Source organism: Myotis nattereri (assembly GCF_964212035.1).
Source record: "Myotis nattereri genome assembly, chromosome: 16".
NCBI classification, from domain to species: domain Eukaryota; kingdom Metazoa; phylum Chordata; class Mammalia; order Chiroptera; family Vespertilionidae; genus Myotis; species Myotis nattereri.
Genome location: NC_138091.1, coordinates 32,571,061 through 32,596,597, shown reverse-complemented (window position 1 = coordinate 32,596,597; position 25,537 = coordinate 32,571,061). Strand labels below are relative to the sequence as shown.

General features: G+C 39.5%; 1 protein-coding gene across 1 annotated transcript in view; it reads right to left on the bottom strand.

Moving 5' to 3' along the window:
- Positions 1-24,512, bottom strand: part of PPM1E (protein phosphatase, Mg2+/Mn2+ dependent 1E) — a gene marked incomplete at its 5' end in the record, with an annotated part of 94,592 nt that extends 70,080 nt beyond the window's left edge. The window contains one exon of the mRNA XM_081108768.1: positions 24,022-24,512. Coding sequence (XP_080964894.1) covers positions 24,022-24,512 — 491 coding nt within the window. The remainder of the gene's footprint in view (positions 1-24,021) is intronic.
- Positions 24,513-25,537: the final 1,025 nt, after the last annotated feature.

Below are 25,537 nucleotides of genomic sequence, written 5' to 3'. Positions count from 1 at the left end.
TCTCTTCATTTGAAGAAAGAGATTTGGGATTCTCTTTCCAAAAAAAATCATATTTCTCAACTGTACTTTTAAATAACACTGCTGCTCATGTTTTATAATGCCTGCTCTTATTTACATATTTATCTCATTTGGTCCCACGTTTCAGTGCCATCCTTTTTTCTATTTTCCACTATTCTGCTGCCGTTACTAGCTCACCTCCATTATTATACTAGAGGCCTGTGCACGAATTTGTGCACGGGTGGGGTCCCTGAGGGTGGTCTGTGGGATCGGGCTGAAACTGGCAGTCCAATGCTGCCTGCTGCTCCTGCCTGCTACTCCTGCTCATCCTGGCCCCACTGCACCTGCCACTGGCTCGCACCCAGTCAGTCCTGATTGGGAGAGGTTCGCGCCGCTATAGCAGCGCTCACCAGCCGTGAGCCCTACATCTGGCACCCATCCCGAGGGAGGTGGGGAGCAGCCAGGATGCGATCAGCCCTCCCAGCAGGCAGGGAGACACCCTTGCTGACCCTGGATCCGGATCCATCCTGTTGACGTTTGCACCAGTTGTGGGGAGCCACATGGCGGCCGCTTTTGTATCCTTTCTTCCTTGCTGAGCATCTAGGGAGGAGAAGTGGCTGCAGTGCCCGAGGCCAACTTCCAGGAGGTCGGCAGCTCTGTAGAGGTCATGCTGGCAGCTCCAGTCTATTGGTGCCTGGCCTGTTCTACAGAGATTGGACTACTGAGGGAGTGAGTGGCTGCCACAGGGCTGGTGGTCCGCCAGGATGGGTCAGTCAGCTGAGTGGCACTTCCGCTGTGGGAGTGCACTGGCCACCAGGGGGCAGCTCCTGCGTTGAGCATCTGCCCCTTGGTGGTCAGTGTGCATTATAGCGATTGGTCGACCAGCTGTTCAGTCATTCGGTCGCTTAGGCTTTTATATATATAGATCTTTCTTTCCATTACTCTTCAATAAGCTTCATCTCTACCTGAGCTGTCTTTGTCTTCTGCTTGCCAGCTTCCTTCCTGACACTGCCACCTCAATTCCCAATTAAAGCCTTGCCTTCTTCAACAAGTTATGCTTTAAAATGATCTCTCTTACTTTTCCCTTGATCTCCTTTCAAAATCTCATTACCTTGATGCATCTCAGTTAGTTATTTAAAAACCTAGTTGATTAAAGGTGCATAACTCAATAGCTGGTGTCATTTCAGACAGAATGGGAGAGAAACTGGGAAACGACAATTTTCATACAATTCACCTCAACCACCTCCTTGCTTCTAGCAACAAATAATGAAGTTAGTAAACCCAGCCCAGATGGTGTGGCTCAGTGGTTGAGCATCGACTTATGAACCAGTTCGATTCCACTCAAGGCACATGGCCAGGTTGTGTTGTGGGCTCGATTCTGGGAGCAGGGGAAGAGAGGTGTGGAGGAGGCAGCCAATCAATGATTCTCTCTCATTGATTTTTTTTCCCTCTCTCCCCCTCTCCCTTCCTCTCTGCAATCAACTATATATATGTTTGTTTTTTTAAGTTAGTAAGCCCAGGAAAATCCTTTCACTAATCTATCCACTCATAAAAATAAGTTCCTTTCATTATTGAAGAGAACCTCAATACTATTCTAATTTCATCACTTCTACTACTTTCTTGAGGCCCTCATATTTGCTCTTCAATGGGAGGATTCCATTTCTATTACATTGGGAAAGTATCTGCCCTGCCCTAAGCTTAGTTAAATCAAACATCTAAAGTGTGTATATCTAAACAAAAATGTGTGATTATTCTGGTCTCTCAGTGGCATCCACTGAAAAAGGGGGTTGAATGTAGGAATCTTTTAATTAAAATCAAACAGCTTCTTCTTTTTGGTTTTGCTTCGTGGTTACAGCATTGGCCCATGCATTGGAGCGTTGAGGGTTCAATTCCTGATCAAGGGCACATATCTGGGTTGCAGGTTCAATCCCAGGCCCTAGGGGTGAGTGCAGTAGGCAACCAACCAATGCATCTCTTTCACATTAGTGTTTCTCTCCCTCTCCCTCTGCCTCCCTTCAACTCTCTATAAAAATAAATGGGGGAAAAATATCCTCAGGTGAGGATTAACAACAACGAGAGAAAGTCCATATTCTCCCCACCCCTTCTGGATATCTCCAGAACATGTGCTTCTTCTCAATTATTTATTTCAGAGAAAAAATAGGTAGAAGGGTAGTTTTTATTTTCCTACTGAGAATTCTGAAGTTAAGGGCAAAGGTTTAAGTAATTTACACAAGAATTCAATGTTAATAACTTTAAAAGGGAAGATGGGAAAGTGTATGTACTTCATTCATTGAGCATCCAACATATACTAGTACTAAGCTAGGATATTTCTGATAGCTCATGTAATTTATTCCTTAAAAACAACCTGTGTCACATAACTGCACACAGTTCAAGGGTGTACCATTCATATCCTGGTCTATGTTGGTGGCAAGCAAACAGGCCCAACACCTATTTTTATAAGTAAAATTGTATTAGAATATAACCACACTCATTTGTTTACATATTACCTATGGCTATTTTTGTGCTACAGCAGTAAGGTTGAACAGCTGTGACTGATACGTTATGGCCTGCAAAGCCTAAAATATTTATTATCTTGTCCTTTACAGGAAAAAAGAAAGCCTGCACTTGTCTAGGTGAAAGCCATCCCTGGAATAATACAATACAGAGGCTACACAGCAGCCCTGAAACAATCTACTGAAGGAGGTATTAATAGATGAGAAAACTAATACTCAGTAATATTAAGTAGTATGTCTAATGTTGTGCAGATTTTAAGTGACAAAGTCAACTTTCAAATCCAGATCTTTCCACTAAATCACACAAGACCATGTCATTGGAGGCAGTAATAACACCTCCCATAGCTTTTCTTATAAGCCTTAAAATGTACATGAAAATATTTGAGAAATAGTTGCTATTATTAATATTATTACAGAATAAAAATCAAACACTTACATAGTTTGGCCTTATATTCATTCTTCTTTTTCCTTTCACAAAATTGAGGCTTTAACCATGCATTCCTCCATATTTACCAATCCCTCAAAAAATGAGTAATTCACACTCCTATTCCCAAAATCATCACTCTATCCAAATACTCCTCCTTTTCTAGAATCAACTTAAATGCCACATTCTTAGTGACACCTTCTCTGATTTTCTAATCAATCTTCATGCTCTTTCCTATGTTCCCCTACAGCCTGTTACTGTGAAGTCTTTAGCATCTGTTTCTTTCTATTTTCTATTATTTACTGGTCTATTTCTCCCACCGTATTTTACATTATTTAAGAGACTATTTCTTCTTCATTCTTATATCCAGCCCAACCTCCGAGTGTCTATCAAAGTTCCTTATATATTATAAATATACAATGAATTGTACTCCCTGACATTGTACACCTAGCTCTGCTCTATGTTCCAATCTGTTGCTTATCACACCAAGCGAGGTTGCCTCCAGATCATCTGTCTACTGCTCAAAGACAAGAGGAAAGCTATAAAACTCTTCTAAATGAAATATGCATAGAAATTTCAATTTTTAAATGTTCAGTATGATGTTCAAAACTTTAAATGTGAACTCCTCTCTATAATTCAGTAATATTTCTTGAAAAGATTAATGATTGTATCAGGTTTACCAATAGAATTTATTTCCTCATTTAATCTTTAAACCAAATTGTTCATACTCAAATCCTCTCACAATAAACACAATGTTCCAACTCAGATGTTGGCGGCAGAATGTGTTCACAAATGAACAACAACCCCTACTATCCTGGCAAGAATTAAAGGATTAGCTAAATACAGTAGTCTCCTATATCTATTTTCACTGAGATAAGGAACAATTTGTATATATTAAAAAACCAAAGGCCCAGAAGGACATCTTAGGATTTTTCACAACTATGGAAGTCTCACTAAGTCAACTTAAATTGGGCTTTTCTCCACCATGTGCACAATTTTTCTATGATAAAGAAACTCCAAGGTATGAGAAAGGTTTTCAAGAAAAAGAAGCTTTAAAAAAATTCCATTATACAAACTAGCCAAGACAAAACTATTTTGAATAAGATAGAGATTTATATGGGCCTGGTTTGACAAAAAGAGGATCGAGATACATAAACAAAATAGAAGTCTCTGCCGTTAAAGAGCTTGGGTTTTCTTTGGGGGAGAAAAAATAAACACATGAAATAACTTGAGAATAATAATGAACATCGTATCTTATAAGCAGTGATTCAAAATATTCTCTCACGTCACTGCTATATCACAAATTATTATGACTACTTCCCTAAAAAAACCATGCAACATTATTTGGTCCTTAATATTGAGTCACAGAAATTGAAGGGAAAAAGAAGGAAATTAGTTTTCATTTATCATGAATTGTATTCTACTTGCTTCGGAAAGGACCCGAGGAACCTTGAAGAGTAAATCTGTGCCATTTATTGTTAAAACAAAATATATCCCCTCAAACAAGGTAGAAAAATAATTGAATTACCTGAGGTGAGCAGATTACATTTGGACTAAAAATATGAAACTTCGCAATCTCCTACCATTTTCTTACAACATAATGTAAAACTAATATCAATCATATATTTTGCTATGAATTTGGCATCATAAACATGCTGTGAAGACTATATTAGAGATCTTCATTTTTAGGGTTTAGAGCAGTGATGGCGAACCTTTTGAGCTCGGCGTGTCAGCATTTTGAAAAACCCTAACTTAACTCTGGTGCCGTGTCACATATAGAAATTTTTTGATATTTGCAATCATAGTAAAACAAAGATGTGTATTTTTGATATGTATTTTATATATTTAAATGCCATTTAACAAAGAAAAATCAACCAAAAAAATGAGTTATCGTGTCACCTCTGACACGCCTGTCACAGGTTCACCATCACTGGTTTAGAGACTAAAAAAATAAATAAAATTCTAAGACATTTGTCCTGCCTTTATCTTTAGTCCCTCGTCTTTTAATGACAAAGGATAACAATGGTAATGAATAAGGTATTATATGTATTTTTCTTCTCCAGCTAACGATATGAACTACAAAAATAAAACTGTACTATTAGAGGAACAGCAGGAATTCATTCAATTTATACCTGCTAATAAATAAGTAGCATCTTATAGAAACTGGTAAAACAGAACACTTCATAGTCACATAGATGCCTGCAGTTTAAGATAACAGTTAACACACACAAAAATGTTCTCCATTTTTTCCTATTAATTTTATTCTGATTGCACAGTATATAAAAATAGTAAGAGATTTTTAAGATGTGTAAGACAATTTAAACACCAAAAATAAATTCTAAAATTTATATTTCAAAAGCCAGAATCCTATTTTATATTGCTATAGACACATTATTTGTACTACTTTTTTCCTAGTTAATGGAAAACATTTCATATCTCCCATTTTAGGCAAATAAAATAATTTACACTGGTAAAACCCCTGTTAACATGTCACATAAAAATGCTAACTAAACTATGAAAATTATCTTGAGATAAATAAACGTAAATTCAAAATCACAAAACAGCCCAGCAGATGTGGCTCAGTGGTTGAACACTGACCCATGCATTGAGAGGTCACCGGTTCACTGGTCAGGGGACACATTGGGGTTGTGGGCTTGATCCCCAGCAGGGAGCATGCAGGAGGCAGCAGACCAATGCTGATGTTTCTCTCTCATTGATGTTTCTATCTCTCCCTCTCCCTTTCTTTCTCTCTCTCTCCCTTTCAAATCAATAAAAACATTTTTTAAATCACAAAATATGCCCTAACAGGCTTGGCTCAGTGGATAGAGCGTTGGCCTGCGGACTGAAAGGTCCCAGGTTCGATTCCTGCTAAGGGCATGTACCTTGGTTGTAAGCACATCCTCAGTAGGAGGTGTGCAAGAAGCAGCTGATCGATGTTTCTCTCTCATCGATGTTTCTAACTCTCTATCCCTCTCCCTTCCTCTGTGTGGAAAATCAATAAAATATATATTTTTTAAAAAATAAAATAAAATAAATCACAAAATATATGAAGCAAGCCACTATGATTAAGGGCCAGCAGAAGTACTAAACATGAGACTCAGACCCACAAAGACTGTGGAATTACTTGCTACAGAGTAACTTTTAAAGAAACAGATTTTATTCAATGAGCAGACTGATTGAAAAGGAACCTAATACAATATCTAGAAACAACATATAATAATTAAAATTAGAAATTTGGTGGATAGGTTAAATATCAGGGCAGATGAACCAGAGGTGAGAATACATAGATTGAACTAGGAGATCTGAAGAATTTCCTCAGATGCAAAATTAAGACATAAAAGAGATGATGTTAACAGAAAAGGAAAGTGTAAAAATTTTTAATAAATTGAACAGAGTTCCAGAAGAAGAAAACAGAAAGAATAATCAAGAGGCAATATTTAAAGAAACAATGGTTAAAGAATTTTTTGAGCTTGAAGAAAATCATAGATTCTCAGATTCAGGAAGCCCAACAAATCATGAGCAGATGTATACACACACACACACACACACACACACACACACACACACACACATATATAAAAGCCCGGTGACTGGAACGGCGGAACGACCAGGATGACTGGAATGACTGGTAGCTATGATGCGTACTGCAGCAGCCAACCAGCCTGATCTGGGCCCCGATCAGCCCCTCCACAGCTGGCCCGGCACCCGATTGGCCCCCAATACCCTGATCAGGGGAGGGGCCGGCTACCAACCGCCCGCAGCCCCTCTTCCTGCTGGCCTAGCCTGATGGGCCCCCATTGGGGCAGCCAGCCGTACCCCACCTATGCACGAATTCATTCACCGGGCCTCTAGCAGGAAATAAAAAGAAAACCACCCTAAATGTTGTTGTGAAACTGGAAAACGCCAAAGGCAAAGAAAATATTTTAGAGTCCACAAGAGAGAAAAGACAGATATCTGATGAACAGACAACTGATTTCTCAATAGCAACAATAAAACTCAGAAGACAAAGAAATAATAACTAGAAAAGAGCTAAAAGGAAATAACTATCAACCTGGAGTTGAAATACATAGGAAAATGATCTTTAAAGTGTGGAAGCAAACAATGACATATTTAAACAAACGAAAGACTGTCTTTAACTGAACTTCTAAAATTCTAAAGAATGTACTTTAGGAAGAAGGAAATGTCAAAAAATTAAGAAGAGAACTCCCAGAAGATCCAGCAATTCCACTTCTGGGCATTTATTTAAATGAAATGAAAACATTACTCAAAAAGCTATGCATCCCCATGTTCATTGCAACATGATATACAATAGCCAAGACAAGGCAGTAACTTAAGTGTCCATTGATGGGTAATAACTAAAGAAAATGTGGTACAAACCCAACGGAATATTATTCAGCCACCAAAAAAGGGACATCTTGCCATTTGTGACAATATGAATGGCTCTTGAAGGCATTGTGCTAAGTGAAATAAGTCCGACAAATAACATTATCTCACATATATGTTCAATTTAAAAAACAAACCCAGAGACTGATGGTTACCAAAGGCAGGGGTGGGAGGTGGGCAAAATGGGTAAAGAGGGTCAAACGATACAAATTTCCAGTTATAAAACAAGTCATGGGGATGTAATGTACAGCATGGTGACAATTGTACATATATTTTTTCCTCACTCAAGGGTGTTTTTCCATTGATTTTTAGAGAGTGGAAGAGGAAAAGACACAGAGAAATATTAATGTGAGAAAAACACATCGATTGCTTGCCTCCTGCATGTGGACCAGGACCCGGGTAGGGGAGGAGCCTGCAACCAAGTGCGTGCCCTTGACCAGAATCGAACCCAGGACCCTTCGGTCCATAGATGGACGCTCCATCCACTGAGCCAAACTGGGTAGGGCTATTGTACATTTTAAAGTGGTTAAAAGAGTAGATCTAAAGAGTTCTTATCACAAGGAAAAATATTTTTAATTACATGTGCTGATGGATGTTAATCAGACTTTTTGTGTTGATCATTTTGTGATGTATATACAAACATCTAATAATTAGGTTGTATATGTTATATGTCAACTACATTTCAATTTTGTTAAAAACCTGGCTATTTCAAAATAGTGTGATACATGCTGTATAGAACACCCACAATCTTGGGTAGTAGAAGTCGGGGGTCAGGGTGACAGTAGTCAGGGAAGAGATCCTAAGGATATCTAACTGAAGTCTGAGAACTGGGTTACATGATAAATTGAGAGTATGAGATTAGATAAACTACAATTAGATAAACTACTTATTAAATACCTAAAACGGGCATCAGGGTTCTTCTGTGTCAAGTCAGGAGAAGGTAAAAGGTTAGGACCATAAGTACTATGCTAAAGATCACATCTAGAAGTCCTATAAGTAGAAAGTATAAGGATAAAGATGCCTTTTGTTCAGACAGCAGGTAGATATCAAATTAGCAAAAGCACAACAAGGTGATAGCTGATTCTTCTGGTTACATCTTACATTGAGACAGAAAGGTTAGCAATTGACTTCTGCAGTTTTGGGATCAGCTCAGAAAGACATAGGATGAAAGTAGGTGTAAATTTAACCTACTAGAGAGAAGAATAAGCAGGAAAGCAACTAGAAGGCAGAGTAATGAAGACTTCAACTGAGGTGGTTGCAATAAGAATGGAGAGAATCTGAGACATAATTTAAAAAGTGACAATGAAATTGAGGAATAACTGAATGGGGGGGAGGGATGGAAAATAATGAGATGACTAATATATTAATTTTTAGAAATTCTAAAGAAGTGCCATTTGATGAAGAAAGAGGCAGAATCTTCATTTGGGTGTACTGAATGAAAAGTGATCATGTTTTCTATATTATCTTGGAAATATGAGTTTGAGCTCCAGTAAGAGTATAAGGCTAGAGCTGTATGTCTATTACCATAAAAAAAGAGAAAGGTCATTAAATTGCTTTTACTATGCCATCTTTCAGTCCAAAACAGATGTACATTGTATGTTAGGTTTAATAGTCCATTTCTGTGGTCTGTCTATGAAAATTTTCATTTTTGAGAATATGAACGCAACTTAGATTAAGCATCTGCCACCTCATTATTATGATTAATTCAGCTGATCTGGCTGGTTGGGTGAGCTCTGTCTGGGTCATTGATCAAAACTAAATATGTCAAATATTTTATCTGAAGGCAAATTCACTGAATCCACCTTAACATTTTAGTTGACAGGATTTGTCTTTCATAATAATACTTTAAAAGAATGTTCAATTTGTTCACCCTAATTCCCTGCTTCTGTCGCCAGAGATTGAGAGGCAAAGAAAGAAAGAGGACTAGGCCTAGAGTCTTCAAATTCTCCACTAATAAAGAATACATACATTGCAATTATATTCTTGAATATGAAAAATCCTTCTCTGTCCACCTCAATAGCAGCAAGGAATTGGAGCAAAAGCAAATTGAACATTCTTTTAAATGTTACAAAGAACATGAACACTGATCAACTAACTAAAAACAAACAAATTTAGGAAATTGCCATTTTGTGAAATGGACTGCTTCAGCTACTTTTCTTCCCTCACAGTTACATATGAATCCCTCTTAAAGCTACATCTTCATGAAAGAGAACTATTTTACCAGACTGAAGAGGCTCACTCTTCTGCATCAGCAAGCATGTCAAACTTGCGGGCCGCATGCATACCACAACCAATATTTCTGTGGCCCAGCCAATATAATGGTATGTAAGAAACGTGTTTTTTGTTTGTTTGTTTGTTTTAATATATTTTATTGATTTTTTACAGAGAGGAAGGAAGAGAGAGAGAGAGAGTCAGAAACATCGATGAGAGAGAAACATCGATCAGCCGCCTCCTGCACATCCCCCACCGGGGATGTGCCCGCAACCCAGGTACATGCCCTTGACCGGAATCGAACCTGGGACCTTTCAGTCCGCAGGCCGACGCTCTATCCACTGAGCCAAACCGGTGTCGGCGTAAGAAACATTTTAATAAAAATGCCGTAACTTAATTTTTACAATATCCTGTTATGCATAATTATTAATAACGAACTACAACATTCATTAATGACTGATTACTATAATTGTGTTGCATTCATTTCCCTTACGCGCCTCACGCACAGGTGCACCATTTCTCACCACTAATACTAGCAGTGAATATTTTAGCAGCCGATTGCCACATCGTTAGTCTTGTACTGATTTGTTTGGTGTGTGCAACGGGAAATATTTCACTTCCTGAGAACAAGAAAAATAGGTTATTTGCATTACGCTTATTAATTTGTGCTGTTATTCAGTGTCTGGTAAGTTAATGTTCAAGAAAAAATGTTAATTTTTATTAAAATGTTCTATTATTTTATGTTAACGATTACTTATTTTAGCCCTTTGTATTCAGCATGTCTCTATCGAAATAAATCTTTGTTTCTATGAAAATAGAAGCTTTTGTTTTTCTGCTGCCCCCATAAACTTAAACCTTGTTTATTTAGCCCATGATAGCCTTTGAGTTTGAAATGCTTGGTCTAGCAGTGGTCAGCAAACTGCGGCTCACGAGCCACATGTGGCTCTTTGGCCCCTTGAGTGTGGCTCTTCCACAAAATACCACGTGCAGGCATGCATATACAGTGCGATTAAAACTTCGTGGCCCATGCGCAGAAGTCGGTATTTTGTGGAAGAGCCACACTCAAGGGGCCAAAGAGCCGTATGTGGCTCGAGAGCCACAGTTTGCCGACCACTGGCTCTAGGGCATACAAATAGCTCCAATTGCCTTGTTAATCTTAAGGAAATAGTATCTTTAAATAAAAATCAAGGAAGGAAAGACTTTATGCAGTTTGATGTGCTGAAAGGTTGCAAAAATAGGAACCTGGAATAAGAATTTGTATAAAGAACTGGTATTTCCATGCTTGTGCTTGAAAGGAAACTGTGTTATCTCTGAATGTGACAGAAGCCATTTTTTTTCAGACTACCAGCACTTCAAAATTACTGTTTCTTAAGTATCACTTTATTCTTATAATTGTGATTTTCCTCTTCATATTTCAGATTATAAGAATGATGAGTGCCAAAACCGGTTTGGCTCAGTGGATAGAGCGTCGGCCTGCGGACTGAAAGGTCCCAGGTTCAATTCCGGTCAAGGGCATGTACATGGGTTACAGGCACATCCCCAGTGGGGGGTGTGCAGGAGGCAGCTGGTCGATGTTTCTCTCTCATCGATGTTTCTGACTATCTCTCTCCCTTCCTCTCTGTAAAAAATCAATAAAATATATTAAAAAAAAAAGAACCATCTGGTTCCACAACCATCAAATCTCACAGAACTGGACAGTGCTATTCATCAGGCATGGTGTCATATTCCTTGCATCACCTTTCAACATCTCATGGAGTCAATGTCAAGAAGAATCGCTGCAGTATTGATGGCAAAAGGTGGCCCAACAAAGTACTGATGGGGTGGTCATAATAATCTGGTCAGTCATAATAATCTGGCCACTCAGTGTATATTATATAGGACTCAGATATCTTGAACAGAAATGCTATTGTGTATATTCTCCCCCAAATACTAAAATTTATATCTTTAAGATCTCAGGAAATTTTGATTTCTATTTGAGTATTAAAGATTTCTAATTCATTTCCCATTTTCATTTTTATTGCAGCATTTATTCATTGAGTGAAACAATTTCTGTAGTGGTTATGTATGCTCCCTAAATAAACCCTTTGAAATGTCAAACACTGTAAAAATGGGAGCAATATAAAATGAATAGTTCATGGTCCCCAAGAATAATGAATTATTAAATCTACAAAGAAAAGTCAGTTTTTAGATTCTCATTTTTAAAAAACAAATTTTGGGCCAATAATGCATTAGTATATTGAATAATGCATTAGTATACTGAATATACAAGTCATGTGTATTCAAAGAACTTCCACACAAAATAGCTAATCTAATCTTGCCTACTATACTATAGAAATCTTGCCATTTAACTGTTAAGTGTTCAGTCTGGGAGCCAGTGGAGTTTTGGAGTCACACAGTTCTGTATACCATTTTAGGCATTTATTAGTTGTACAACTTTGGGCAAGTGGTCAAATTTTTCTGATCCTTGAATCCCGTACCTAATACAATTTGTGAGAAAATCAAATACAACTACACACACAAAGTATTTGGCACTTTGCCTGACTCAATCAGAAGTATCAGCTGCTATTATTATATTAAATGAGCCAACAACAAACGTAACACACACTCCAGAATTCCCCAAATCAAAATTATATAATTAGTCTTTACTTTTAAATATATGTTTAGAAGAAACACTTCCAGAAATTTACCTAAGAAAATTATTCGACAGAAGACTAATAGCACAACATGCACAAAAATTATATTATGTATAGCCTATAGATGGAAAATTTGGCAACAAAAAAAAATAATTTGGAAATCTTTTTGCGATATGGAAATTGTGTATCATATATTCAATATTAAGTGAAAATACAAAATATAATTAGTACATTATCATTGCAACTATAAAATTTATGATAAAGGCATTTTCATTTTAATACTTTGTCAATGATTTATTAAAACTGGCATCATTTTTCTAAATATGGTCACACAAAATTTTAAAACTTATACCTACTGGCAAAATACTGCAAAAAACAAATTTTTCCAATAACAGGGCTATAACTGAATTGCAAAATACTCATAAAAAGAGTAGTATTTAAAAAAAAGAATAGTATTATTCCTACAGCCCACCTTCACTTTTTAGAACCCTTTAAGAGTTAAAATCTCTTTTCGATTTTCCATTCTGAGTTTCTCTCTAATTTAAGTTTCCTAATTATAAGAGACTAGAGGCCCAGTGCACAAAATTCGTGCACAAGTAGGGTCCCTAGGCCTGGCCAGCGATCAGGGCCTATCTGTGGGGCGACCGGTAGGCAGGGCGATGGGGGGGGTGGCACACCCGCTGGCACCTGCTTTGGCTAGCAGCCTGGTGCCACCCACTTGCCGGCCCCAACCTGGGGCAGCTCCTGTGTTGAGCATCTGCCCCCTGGTGGTCAGTGCCCCCTGGTGGTCAGACCGATCACAGCAACCGGTCGTTCCACAGGTCATTCCGCTGGTCGCTCAGTGTGCATATTAGGGTTTTATTATATAGGATACTGGTAGAATTCAATTAAACCTTTTAAACACGTTAATGTTTTGAACGGACAGATTTTTTTCTTAAAGAGGAACAGTTTTTAAATATATTTTTCTTGATTTCAGAGAGGAAGAGAGAGGGAGAAAGAGAATCACTGACTGGCTGCCTCCTGCATGCTCCACACTGGGGATCGAGCTCACAACCCAGGCATGTGCCCTGACCAAGAGTCGAACTGAGACCTCCTGATTCATAGGTCAACACTCAACCATTGAGTCACACCAGCCAGGCAAAGGGACAGATTTTTAAACACTGCCAACATATTAAAACATAGCCTAAGGTAGTTAAATCATCTTCAGGATTTATTTATTGAAACAAAGCGATTAATGATACCTAAAATGACCAATGTGTAGAATTAAAAATGAAATAACACACATCAAAAAATACTTTATTCATATGTGCCACAGAAACATCAATAAAAATGCACTTTTTATAGAGAAGGATTTAGTAAGCTTTATCAGAAAGAATGTATATTACTAAACATCTTTCAAACATAATTTTTAAATCATTAGTATGGAAATTTATCTAGCTTTTTTACTTCATAAAAATCTGTTGTGTTCCAATACTTCAAAAATTAAAATTACTAAACTTTCACTTGATTCAATTCGTGCTAAAGATGTAAATATTTGCATCCAGACATTTTTTTATTTTTACCACAAATGATTATCTACTGCAATCATAAACACCAAAAATGGCACACAAAAACAATCTTTGGACATTCAACTCATTTTAATTAAAGAAACCGGGATATTACTATAAATAATCTTTGAAAGAATGTTTTAGTACTTTTACTAAATGTATCCTCTGAAAGATAAAGTGGATCTGATACAGAGAAACATGCTTACCCTTTCATAAATCTTCAGGAAGTAGGATTTAAGTATAGTTTAAATGAGAACACTTTAGGCAGATTAGCATCAGGTAGCATTGAGGAGAGAAATAATCAGGAAAAAAGAGAGAAAGTTTTAACAATTGTTCTAAAAGCCAAATAAGACAAATTAGAAGGCAGAAGAAAAAGCATAAGGTTCTTCATTTTCCTGATTATGCGGCATTTTGTTTAACATTAGTGACATTTTTATGACTTATAGTTTAAAAAATTCCAGTATCATTCCAGAGATGCAGTGAATACTAAGTCTATAGTGCCCAATACTGAATGAATGAATAAATGAATGAATAACCTCTGGGGTACTTCTCTGGTCTTTCTTACAGGTTTACTCTCCTTTATTCAGAGAAATAACAGTGAGTCAGACAAGTCCCAAATGGTCTATGTTCTCTCATTTCCATGACTTTGCACATGATAGTCTCTCTGTTAGAATGATTTTCAGCTCCCTCCTTTTGGCTAATTCCTATTTAGTCTTCTAAATTCAATTTTAAGTATCACCTTCCAGGATCCAACAGCCTACATTGGCACATCTCCCTCAGTGTCCCCATAAAATCCTCTGCATCGCTGTGTACTCTTATCAGTACACATATAGAGGCAGTAAGATAAGCTTCAGAGTCAGACACATCTGAATTCAAATAATAATTCTGACACTTACTGTGTGATCTTGGATGCTGCTAAACATTAAGTTCTTGATTTTAAAACTGAAAATGACAGCATTTTGCTTAGAATATCACCTCATACATAACAGATTTAATAACTTATTATACTCGCATTGTACTGTACTTGCAGGTTAGCTTCTCTGACTTTTCCTCTAAACCACACACTTCTTGAGGAAAGGAACAAGTATTTTATTTCTGTGTAAGACACATGGTAGGCACTTAATAATTTTTGATGACTAAATAAATATTACTCCCAATATAGTAAAATTAATTTGCCACTTGAAATATTTTCTGTAATGAGATGGAAAACAAGTGACTAAAGAAAATAAACTCCATTAATGTCAGTTTCAAAAATGGAAACGGTCTTTATTACATTGGTTTTAGGATTTACTGTTTGGTATTTCGTAACATGTTAATTATACATGTTACGAAATACCAAATGATTTAGTATCTTACTTCAACGCAACTGATCACATCTGCCTCAGGAACTGAATACCTATAATTTTTTCACTGTATAAACTGAGTGGCCAGATTATTATGACCACCTGACGTTTGTAGGCAAATTAGCTATAATTTCGCGCTGAAGTTGCTAGAGGGCCAGACCATTATAAATAGGGAAGCAGGTTGTTTACCACGACAGTAGAAGTGATTTTTTTCTGAAGAGATGTGTAAACAATGCGATTTAACAGCCTTTGAACGTGGGATATATTTGAACGTGAGTGGCCAGATTATTATGACCACCCCATCAGTACTTTGTTGGGCCACCTTTTGCCATCAATACTGCAGCGATTCTTCTTGACATTGACTCCATGAGATGTTGAAAGGTTATGCAAGGAATCTGACACCATGCCTGATGAATAGCACTGTCCAGTTCTATGAGATTTGATGTGTGGAACCAGCTGCCTGATGGTTCTTTTAACTTCGTCCCACAAATGCTCAATTGGATTGAGATCTGGTGATTGTAGGGGCCACCTAAGCAAGGTAATGTCTCCCTCATGTTCTTGAAACCACTCCTGCACAATATGAGCACCATGGCATGGCGCACTGTCTTGTTGGAAGAAGCCATCTCCATTGGGATACGCCATCAACATGATAGGATGAACTTGATCAGAAACGATACTTAGGTATGTTGTGCTATTCAGACGTTGTTCCACACAAATTAAAGGGCCCAGATCATGCCAGGAAAACATGCCCCAAACCATAACACTGCCCCCACCAGCTTGAAGGGTTGTACTCATGCATGTGAGGTGCATGCTTTCATGCTGTTTCTGCCAAATTCTCACTCTGCCATCTGCATGATGCAACTGGAAACGTGATTCATCAGACCACATGACCTTTTTCCAATGCTCCACTGTCCAATCCTTATGATCCTGTGCGAATTGGAGACATTTTATCTTGGTAACTGCAGACAGCAAAGGTGTTTGAACAGGCCTTCGGCTTCCATATCCCATACGATGCAGTGTACAGCTAATTTGCCTACAAATGTCAGGTGGTCATAATAATCTGGCCACTCACGTTCAATTATATCCCACATTCAAAGGCTGTTAAATCGCATTGTTTACCCATATCTTCAGAAAAAAAATCACTTCTACTGTCATGGTAAACAACCTGCTTCCCTATTTATAATGGTCTACAACTTGAGCGCGAAATTATAGCTAATATGCCTACAAACATCACGTGGTCATAATAATCTGGCCACTCAGTGTATATTAACCATAAAATTACCAAGTAACACATAAGGCTATCTTTATTTAAACAACCACTTAGAAAAATTACAGTAAAATAGACAACTTTTTAAAACTGAGGAGATTTTTAAACATAGCAAAACTTAATTAAAATCTTTTATACTCCTTATGGAAATGAGAAGAAATTGTTTCATGGTTTGGAAATTTTGACTTAAGAATATAAAAATATACTAGTTACTTAATGTAATATTTAATGGACCTTTTCATTATAATGTTTAATTATTTGGCTTGAGTAAGAGTATTGGTAAGGCCTCTTTCTGGGAGTGCTTTCATTTTATATTTGATCTTCAATATATTTTAATCTTTAAATTATTTTTACAAATCTGCCCTAGAAGCTGATATAATACTTGTCCTATTTCTTCCTCCTTTCCTTGATAGTCAAGGATAGTTTTACTTTAGTATTACATGTTGAACATAAACTGAGTATTTTTACATATAAAATGGAATTCTGACTCTATGTACAACCTTTACTTTGAGCCATTTTTAAATTCATCATTCAATGGAATAAGAACTTTACAATGATAATGAATCCAAACTATGCTATAGAATATGAACCCAATGGTGGGAAACTGTATACCATGACACTTGTAGAATACAAATGGTCATTGCTTTGTGTTAATTTATATAACCCACTGATTATTATAACCAGTATGTATTTTACTGGCTTCTAAAAAATCTCATACTGGATACATGACATTAATACAGACTCCAAACTGAGCTAAAATATTTCTCTTCATTTTATTTAATTTTTTAAAATGAAAAAGGATTTCTTTCCCAAAGAGACACTATGTTGAGTAGATGACTACTACATTAGGAGTTAAAACTGTATAGAAAACAAGTGCCCTTGATTACTTCAATAATTAATATTGAAATTAAAAAATCAAAATCTATTACAGGGTTAGTAAAGTATAAAATGGAAAAAAATATCTCCAGACAAACTCATTTGTAGTAAAAGCATAAAAATATAGACCAGAAGGATGCAGTCTCAGAATTTTCAGATTATCTCTGGGAAGAAAGAAAAAGGAATAGGTTCAGAGAAGAGAATGACAGTAAAGTCTTCAATTCCATATGAAATTTTTATTTCCTTAAAATAATCTTTTTTAAAAAATATATTTTATTGATTTTTTACAGAGAGGAAGGGAGAGGGATAGAGAGTTAGAAACATCAATGAGAGAGAAACATTGATCGGCTGCCTCCTGCACACCCCCTACTGGGGATGTGCCCGCAGCCAAGGTACATGCCCTTGACCAGAATCGAACCTGGGACCCTTGAGTCCACAGGCCGACGCTCTATCCACTGAGCCAAACCAGTCAGGGCCCTTAAAATAATCTTAAACAATTATGATAATTTGTTAAAACTGCATGGTGGGTGTATGGGTTTTGCTTTACTATTTTCCATTATTTTCTAAAGGTTTACATTATTTCATAATACCAATAACTCTTTTTATTTAATATGTATTATTTTATTTTATTTTTTATTGATTTCAGAGAGGAAGGGAGAGGGAGAGAGAGACAGAAACATCAATAACGGAAGAGAATCATTGATTGGCTGCCTCTCTCCTTCACGCCCCATACTGGGGGATCAGGCCTGCAACCCAACCCAGACATGTGCCCTAACAGGGAATCGAATCCTGACCTCCTGGTTCATAAGTTGATGCTCAACCACTTAGCTATGCCGGCTGGGCTTTATTATTTATTTGTTTGTTTGTTAAATATCGATTTGTTGTTCCATTTATTTATGCATTCATTAATTGATCCTTATATGTGTCCTGACCAGGGATCAAACCCACAACCTTGGCATATTGGGAAGTTTTTTCTTATATATATCTGCTTAGAGGGTAAACTAGCAAAACCTTATTAGAGGACATTTTAAAACTATGATCAAATGTCTCATAGTTGCCCTAGCCAGGTGGCTCCATTGGGTGGAAGCTTCTTCCAGTACACCAAAAGGCAGGTTGTGGGTTCGATCCCAGGTCAGGGCACATAAGGGAGGCAACCAATCCATGTTTCCCTCTCTCTCTCTCTCAAAAACTTTTTTAGCCCTAACTGGTTTGGCTCAGTGGCTAGAGCGTCGGCCTGCAGACTGAAGGGTCCCAGGTTCGATTCCGGTCAAGGGCATGTATCTTCGTTGCGGGCACATCCCCAGTAGGGGGTGTGCAGGAGGCAGCCGATCAATGTTTCTGTCTCATTGATGTTTCTAACTCTCTATCCCTCTCCCTTCCTCTCTGTAAAAAATCAATAAAAATATATTTAAAAAAAAAAACTTTTTAAAATTAGTCTCAGAGTTGAGCCTCATCTTTCTCCCCCATTGCAGTGGTTCCTCTTGAATAAAGTCGTCCTTAACATCTTTAAAAAATATGTCAATATCCTTTAACATAGTCCAACACTAGAAACATACTCTTAAGAAAAATCAGTCCTGGCTGGTATGGCTCAGTTGCTTGAAGCATTGTCCCCTACACCAAAAAGTGGCAGGTTCGATTCCCAGTTAGGGCGCATACCCAGGTTGCAGTTGGAGGACTGAACTCAATTTTGGGCAGTTTAATTTGAAAAGCATTTTAGACATCTAGGTAGACTGTTCCATTATTTGTCAAAGCAGGGATGGAGATAAAATCGGAGGGCATTAGTATAACTACAATTACCAAAGCTAAGGGAGACAAGTCAGCCAGGCTTGAAAGGCCAAGGACCAATAATAAAAGAAAAGGCAATATATTAAAAACTCAGAGAACAAGTGGCAGCCTGAGAGGTAGGAGAACCTGAAAAGTACAGTTAACACTGAATGATTGGTATTTATTTTCTTCTTTTTTTGCTAATGTCATTTTCTTCTTATAATGAACATCTCTCTATATATAAAACCCTAATATGCAAAGTGTCCCCTTAGGAGTTCGACCAGGAGACCAGGAGTTCAATCACTCGCTATGGTGTGCACTGACCACCAGGGGGCGGCATGGAACGAAGGAAGGCCCCGACCAATAGCCAGCAGCTGGGGAAGGGAGGCACCAGCCAGCAGACACTAGGGACCCTACCCATGCACGAATTTCGTGCACTGGGCCTCTAGTTACTTTAGAATAAGAAAAATATGTAGTTTTAAATTATTACTATAACTCCCATCCATGTATTTTTCAACTTTGTGAGACAAATTTTAATGGTTTTCTGGCCTATCTCAAAGTCATGATTCACACTAGAGGCCTGGTGCACAAAATTCATGTGCTCATGGGGTGGGGGGTGTCTCTCAGCCTGGCCTGCACCCTCTCACAGTATGGGAGCCCTTGAGGGATATCTGACTGGCAGCTTACGCCCGCTCCCCAGCAGTCAGACATCCTTAGCGCTGCTGTGGAGGCATGAGAGGCTCCCGCCACTGCCACTGGGCTCACCAGTCATGAGCCCGGCTTCTGGCTGAGCAGCGCTCCCGCTGTGGGAGCACACTGACCATCAGGTGGCAGCTCCTGCATTGAGCGTCTGCCCCCTGGTGGTCAGTGCGCATCATATCGACCGGTTGTTATGCCATTTGATCAATTTGCATATTAGCCTTTTATTGTATAGGATAATTCAATATAATTATTAGTGCCTCTAATCAATGATTTTATTTTCCAAGCCCTTTTTAAAATACACACCCCTCATTACTACTGTAAGCCATCTGGAACTACTTAACTTTGCCAGCATGGTAATTTTCAACTAGTGGCTGGGATATCTGTCTTCCCCCGCCTTGAGAAATCCACGCAGACAAATGCATAACTGAGGAAATACTGCTCTAAAAATGTAGTGACATGTACCTCTAGTAACAACTTAAGAGTGTTTCTTCCAGATTAAAATAGATTTATCCTCAGTATAATACAAAGAAATAAAATGCATAGTATTGACCCATGTAACCTATACAAGTAGCCTCATATTCACATCCACTGTAAGACCAGTTATAAAATTTGTATTTGCAAATTATTTCAAAGCTATAAAATATCTCACTTTTTTCTTTTAAAATATATTTTTATTGATTTCAGAGAGGGAGAGGGAGAGAGAGATAGAAACCTCAATGATGACAGAGAATCACTGATCAGTGGCTTCCTGCACGCCCCACACTGGAGATCAAGCCCCCAATCTAGGCATGTTCCCTAATCTCCTGGCTCATCGGTAGACTCTCAACCATTGTGCCATGCAGGCTGGGTGTCACTACCTCTTTTTAAAAGAGACTCTCTCACTGACCTCAGAAATCCTAATATCATGTCATTAGAAAACATTTCATTATTTTTCTTTCAAAATGTTACATGTTGTTATCTAGTAGAGGAGTATCTAAGTACGTATTTCCCATTTTTAAGACTAATGGCAAAAATGTTATCCCAAATACTGCTCTGAAAAACTCTGATGTAACTAATTATAACTATATTTTGTCCATTTAAACCTTGATCCTTCATTTATCTCTAAGTAACTGCTTATCTCAAGCTAGTCCTGGGCTTTGAATTTACCAAAATGATGAATGATAAGTATATCTGCTGTTCTTATTCTAAAAAATCTTTTGAGAAGCAAAATGTTGAAAAAAAACCTTTACTATGTTTTTTAAAAGCAAACTTTCAACTAGTGTATACGAAAAGCAGTATTAAAATAAGCACCTTTATTTTTTTTCTTCAGAGAACCTGTGTATTTAGCAGCTACATATTGTATACTTCTAAAATACTCACAGAAAAAAACACACTAGAGATTTATGAAACTGGCATTAAACACTGTTAATTTCTTCTTACACTAGTCCCAACTATCAAATTGGTGAATATATAGTTCAGGTAACTTCACTTAAGAACTTAAGCATGCATTTGACAAGCATGATAATTTGTAAAGAATATTCAGAATTCCCAAAATAAACAGAGTAGGTGGGTATGGTATTTGAGAAAATACTTAGAAAAACAATCTTCACCTTCCCCAAATAGGCAATTCCAACAAATTCCTAATCAGAGTTATTTAAGAATATTTCTTAGGAAATTTGAGAACCCAACATGTCAAATATGTTAAGGAGTTTTTCCATTTATTTGTTGTTCCACTTATTTATGCATTCATTAGTTGATTCTTGTATGTGCCCTGACCAGGGATCAAACCCACAACCTTGGCATATTGGGAAGTTTTGTATTGAGAAATGTAGAAATTATTTGTACATAATCTGTCATTTCTGAATCTGAATCCATAGTTTTCTCATCTGTAAAATAAAGTGCTTGGGCAGAAAATGATCTACCCTTACCATGTCTTCCAATATTGATTTTTGTAACTAAGTGATATGATTTCCTTTTATAAATAAAATAAAAACAAAGCGTTAAAAGTATTTCTAAGTTCTGTGGGGGAGGGGGGTTAGTTTTTGGCTTATCTGTTAAAAATCTTTAAGTTAGTTTACATAAACAAACCAGCCATTTTATATATGAATAAAAATAGGTTAATGGCCTCTGCACAAAACACAGTATAAATGACGAAATTTGATTTAAAGCAAAATAATATCTTCCAACTTTAATTTTGGTAGTTTTACTTCAAATTCAAACTTTATTCTTCATTACATAGCCATTGTATCATTTGAATACTTTTTCTAGTTTACACAGTTATCGAAACTAATCTCACTGCCCTTCGATACGGAAAAACACACATCTACTTGTCATCATCTTTATACAGATTTCATTCTTTTTAAAATATATATTTTTTTATTGATTTTCCGAGAGGAAGGGAGAGGGAAAGAGAGACAGAAACATCAATGATGAGAGAGAATCACTGATTGGCCCTTGATGGGAATCGAACCCATCCCAGGACCGCTCAAAGACCCAGGTGGACACTATCCACTGAGCCAACAGGCTAGAGCAGATTTCATTCTTTTAAAAGCCTTGAATGACAAATGTTTATAGTTATTCTGAACTAATGACTCTCTTTTTAATGGAACTTCTCTAATGTTTCTCTCTTTAAATTCTGCAACAGCATTTGTAAAGGTAAGAACTGTCCAAATAGAATCAGTCCGATTCTGAAGTAAATTCTTCCACTTTATTACACGTTTTCATTTTGTTTTTTTAAAAGAAGTTTTAAGTGTTTTTATATAGTGTTAAAAAATGACATTTCGGAAGCCCTTTTCAATGGCAAATTACAAACACTAGGAAGACTCTAAAATGTTAATACTGTTTGTAATACCACATGGGTGGTGGTATTACATGCCATTTTTTTTTTCATTCGCCAAAAAACATTATTACTTTGGTAACTGGAGAGTATTTTAAAAATTTTTTTAATTTTATTGATTTTTTACAGAGAGGAAGGGAGAGAGATAGAGAGTTAGAAACATCGATGAGAGAGGAACATCGATCAGCTGCCTCCTACACATCTCCTACTGGGGATGTGCCCGCAACCCAGGTACATGCCCTTGACCGGAATCGAACCCGGGACCCTTCAGTCCGCAAGCCGACGCTCTATCCACCGAGCCAAACCGGTTTCGGCAAGAGTATTTTAAAATTTAAATCGCTTGTAAAGTGTGGAACATCAACACAGTCCATTTCTATAGCAATATGTTAAATGTTTCTTACCTGTTGATAAGCTTAAGCTTTAACAGGAAAATTCTGATCAGCTATCTGTTAGGTTGAATGAAGACAAAAGATTTACTTTCCAGGCCCTTCTCTTAATTTAGGCCTTTGAGAGGATCCAAGAAGTGAGTTTGAATTTAATTGCTTTGAATCTTGCAGTAGAAAACTTTTGGGGGGGGGACCAAAGTTAACATCTTTCATTACAACCATCAGCAGAATGGCAAAGGATTCCCAGGTTTACCAATGTTCCCAGAAACTTCTTAGTATTCTCCTGTCATTATTCCAGAACAATTCCATTTGGAAAGCGACGCGATTGTCAACCGTTTCTATTTCAAGCCCATAAAAACCAGAACTGGGATGAAAGGCAAAAGCCCTGACCTTTCTATTTTCGACTTTCATCTGTGTAGCTAAGCCATCTGCTGTCTCTCTCCGACCCCATCTACTTAATGGACTGAAAACACTGCACCTAATTGCAATTTTATCCAAGCAGCCTGACTTTCCACTTGAACGCATTAGGGCTTTTTCAGGTGTCTCTCACCTGAAGGCTCGCTTGTAAAATTGTGCTTACCCTTCCCCCACGATGCCACCCACTTCCCTCAATGGTGAGTTATCGAATATCTTCAAACCGGGAGCCTGGGCTCCGGCGCATTAAGGCACCTAGAGCGCTTCCCTCCACCGCGGAGCGCCCGACGGGAGAGCCCACCCCCGCCGGTCTCCTGCGGCCACGGGCCGGGGTCACCTCTCATCCGCCTAGAACCGAGCCGCGCGTCTCCGCCGCCCGACAACCAGGCACTCGGACCGGAACGACAGACAGACCCGGGCGGGGAAGGAGCGCCCGGAGGAAGGGACCGGGAAGAGGGCGCCCTCGGACCTCCCGAGGCACGAAGGGGATAGGGATGGTGAAGCGGACCGAGAGGTGGGAGGTCGGGGTGAACTGGGAGCGGGGGCCCGGCCCGGCGGGAGGGCGGGAGGGCGCGGGGGCCGCGGCGGGCGTGGGCAGCCCGCAGCCGCCCGCCCGAGTCAGAGCAGCGGGGGCGCTTTCGGCGACGCCAGTCGCGGGGGTGGGGGATGAAGAGCGGAAAGGAGAGCAGTTCGAGGGGCGCCGCGGCAGGGACGGGGCCCACCTCCGCCGAGCCCCGCTACTTAACTATTTGTAGAGCTGCTGCAGGCACAGGTCCAGGCTTTCGCCCTCCACCTCCTCCCGGGTGATGCGCTCCGACAGCGGCCGCGGGAGCGGGGGCAGCGGCGGCAGCTGGGGCTGCGGTGGCGGCGGCGGCACGGCCGACTGCCCCGGGGTGGCCGCCGCCGCCTCGTCGCCCTCCGCCGCCGCCGCCGCCTCGTCCTCCGCCGCCTCCTCCTCGGGCTCGGGCTCGGGCTCGGGGTCTTGGTCCTGCTCTTGCTCCCTCTCCTCCGTCGCGGCTACCGTGGCCGCCTCCTCCCCGGGCTCCTCACTCGAAGGCTCGGCCGCCTCAGCCGCTACCAGTTCGGACTCGGGCTCGGGCTCCGGCTCGGGCTCGGGCTCCGACTCGAGTTCGGGTTCCGGCTCCGGCTCGCCGCCGCCGCAGGGTCCGCGAAACTCGCCCAGGAACAGCTCGAGGAAGCGCCGGTAAGTTTTCTCCTCGGGACCGCAGCCGGCCATCGCTGCTCCAGCCCCGGCGCCGACCGGGAAGTGGGTGGGGGAAGCCCAGGAAGGGGAGGGGGCTGCTCTTGAGCCTCGGCTCCCACAAGGGCGCTGACGGCCGCACCGGCACGAGCGATCAGCACCGGGTTGCCTGGAGAGGGCTCCCGCAGGCGTGCGCGCCGCCGAGGGCCGACGTGCGCGGCGCGGGGGCGGAGCGCGCCGCTCCGGGGATCTGGAGGGAAAGTTGGCTGCGGGCACGCGCTCGGGGTCCAGCGGAGGCCCATCCTCTAGTCTAGCCCTACAGAGAGCTCAGCCCACGCTGCCTGGAGACTGTCGCCATGGCAACCGGCGCTCATTAATTTCAGGGTCCCTCCCGTCGAGTCTCCGAAGTCGAATGGACACTTGACTTGCCCTCTCTCCAACTCCGAACGTCTTTTTTGTATGGATACCCTGGCCTCAAGTGCATCAAGTGAACTAAGGCATCTCCAAGGCTAACTGTTGGTTCCCACTTTGACTAGATTTACCTCAAGGTTTCCTTATCTGTTCCTGCCTTGCCTTAGCGTCTTTATCTGTTGAAAGATGCTACCGTGTGAATAATTTGTGGATGACATTAATAAGTAGTTTGGGGCAGTGGAGGGCATCAAACACATCCCAGTGGTAGGTTCCTTTGCGTACTTTCATTTGATTCTGTTATACTCATTTATCAAAAAGAGGAAAGCAGGAATTACGTACTTTCTTGATTCGAGGTGTCATAGCTACTAGCTATGACATTGAAATAAGAACCCAGGTTATCAGACTCCAAGGCCTGTTAGACATTTTTTCCCTCTTTCCTCTGTTTCTGAAGATTCAGCAGTGCAATATGTCTATAAAGCCTCATCTGTATGCATTTTTTTAAAAATATATTTTATTGATTTTTTTACAGAGAGGAAGGGAGAGAGATAGTTAGGAACATCGATGAGAGAGAAACATCGATCAGCTGCCTCCTGCACATCCCCCACTGGGGAAGTGCCTGCAACCCAGGTACATGCCCTTGACCGGAATCG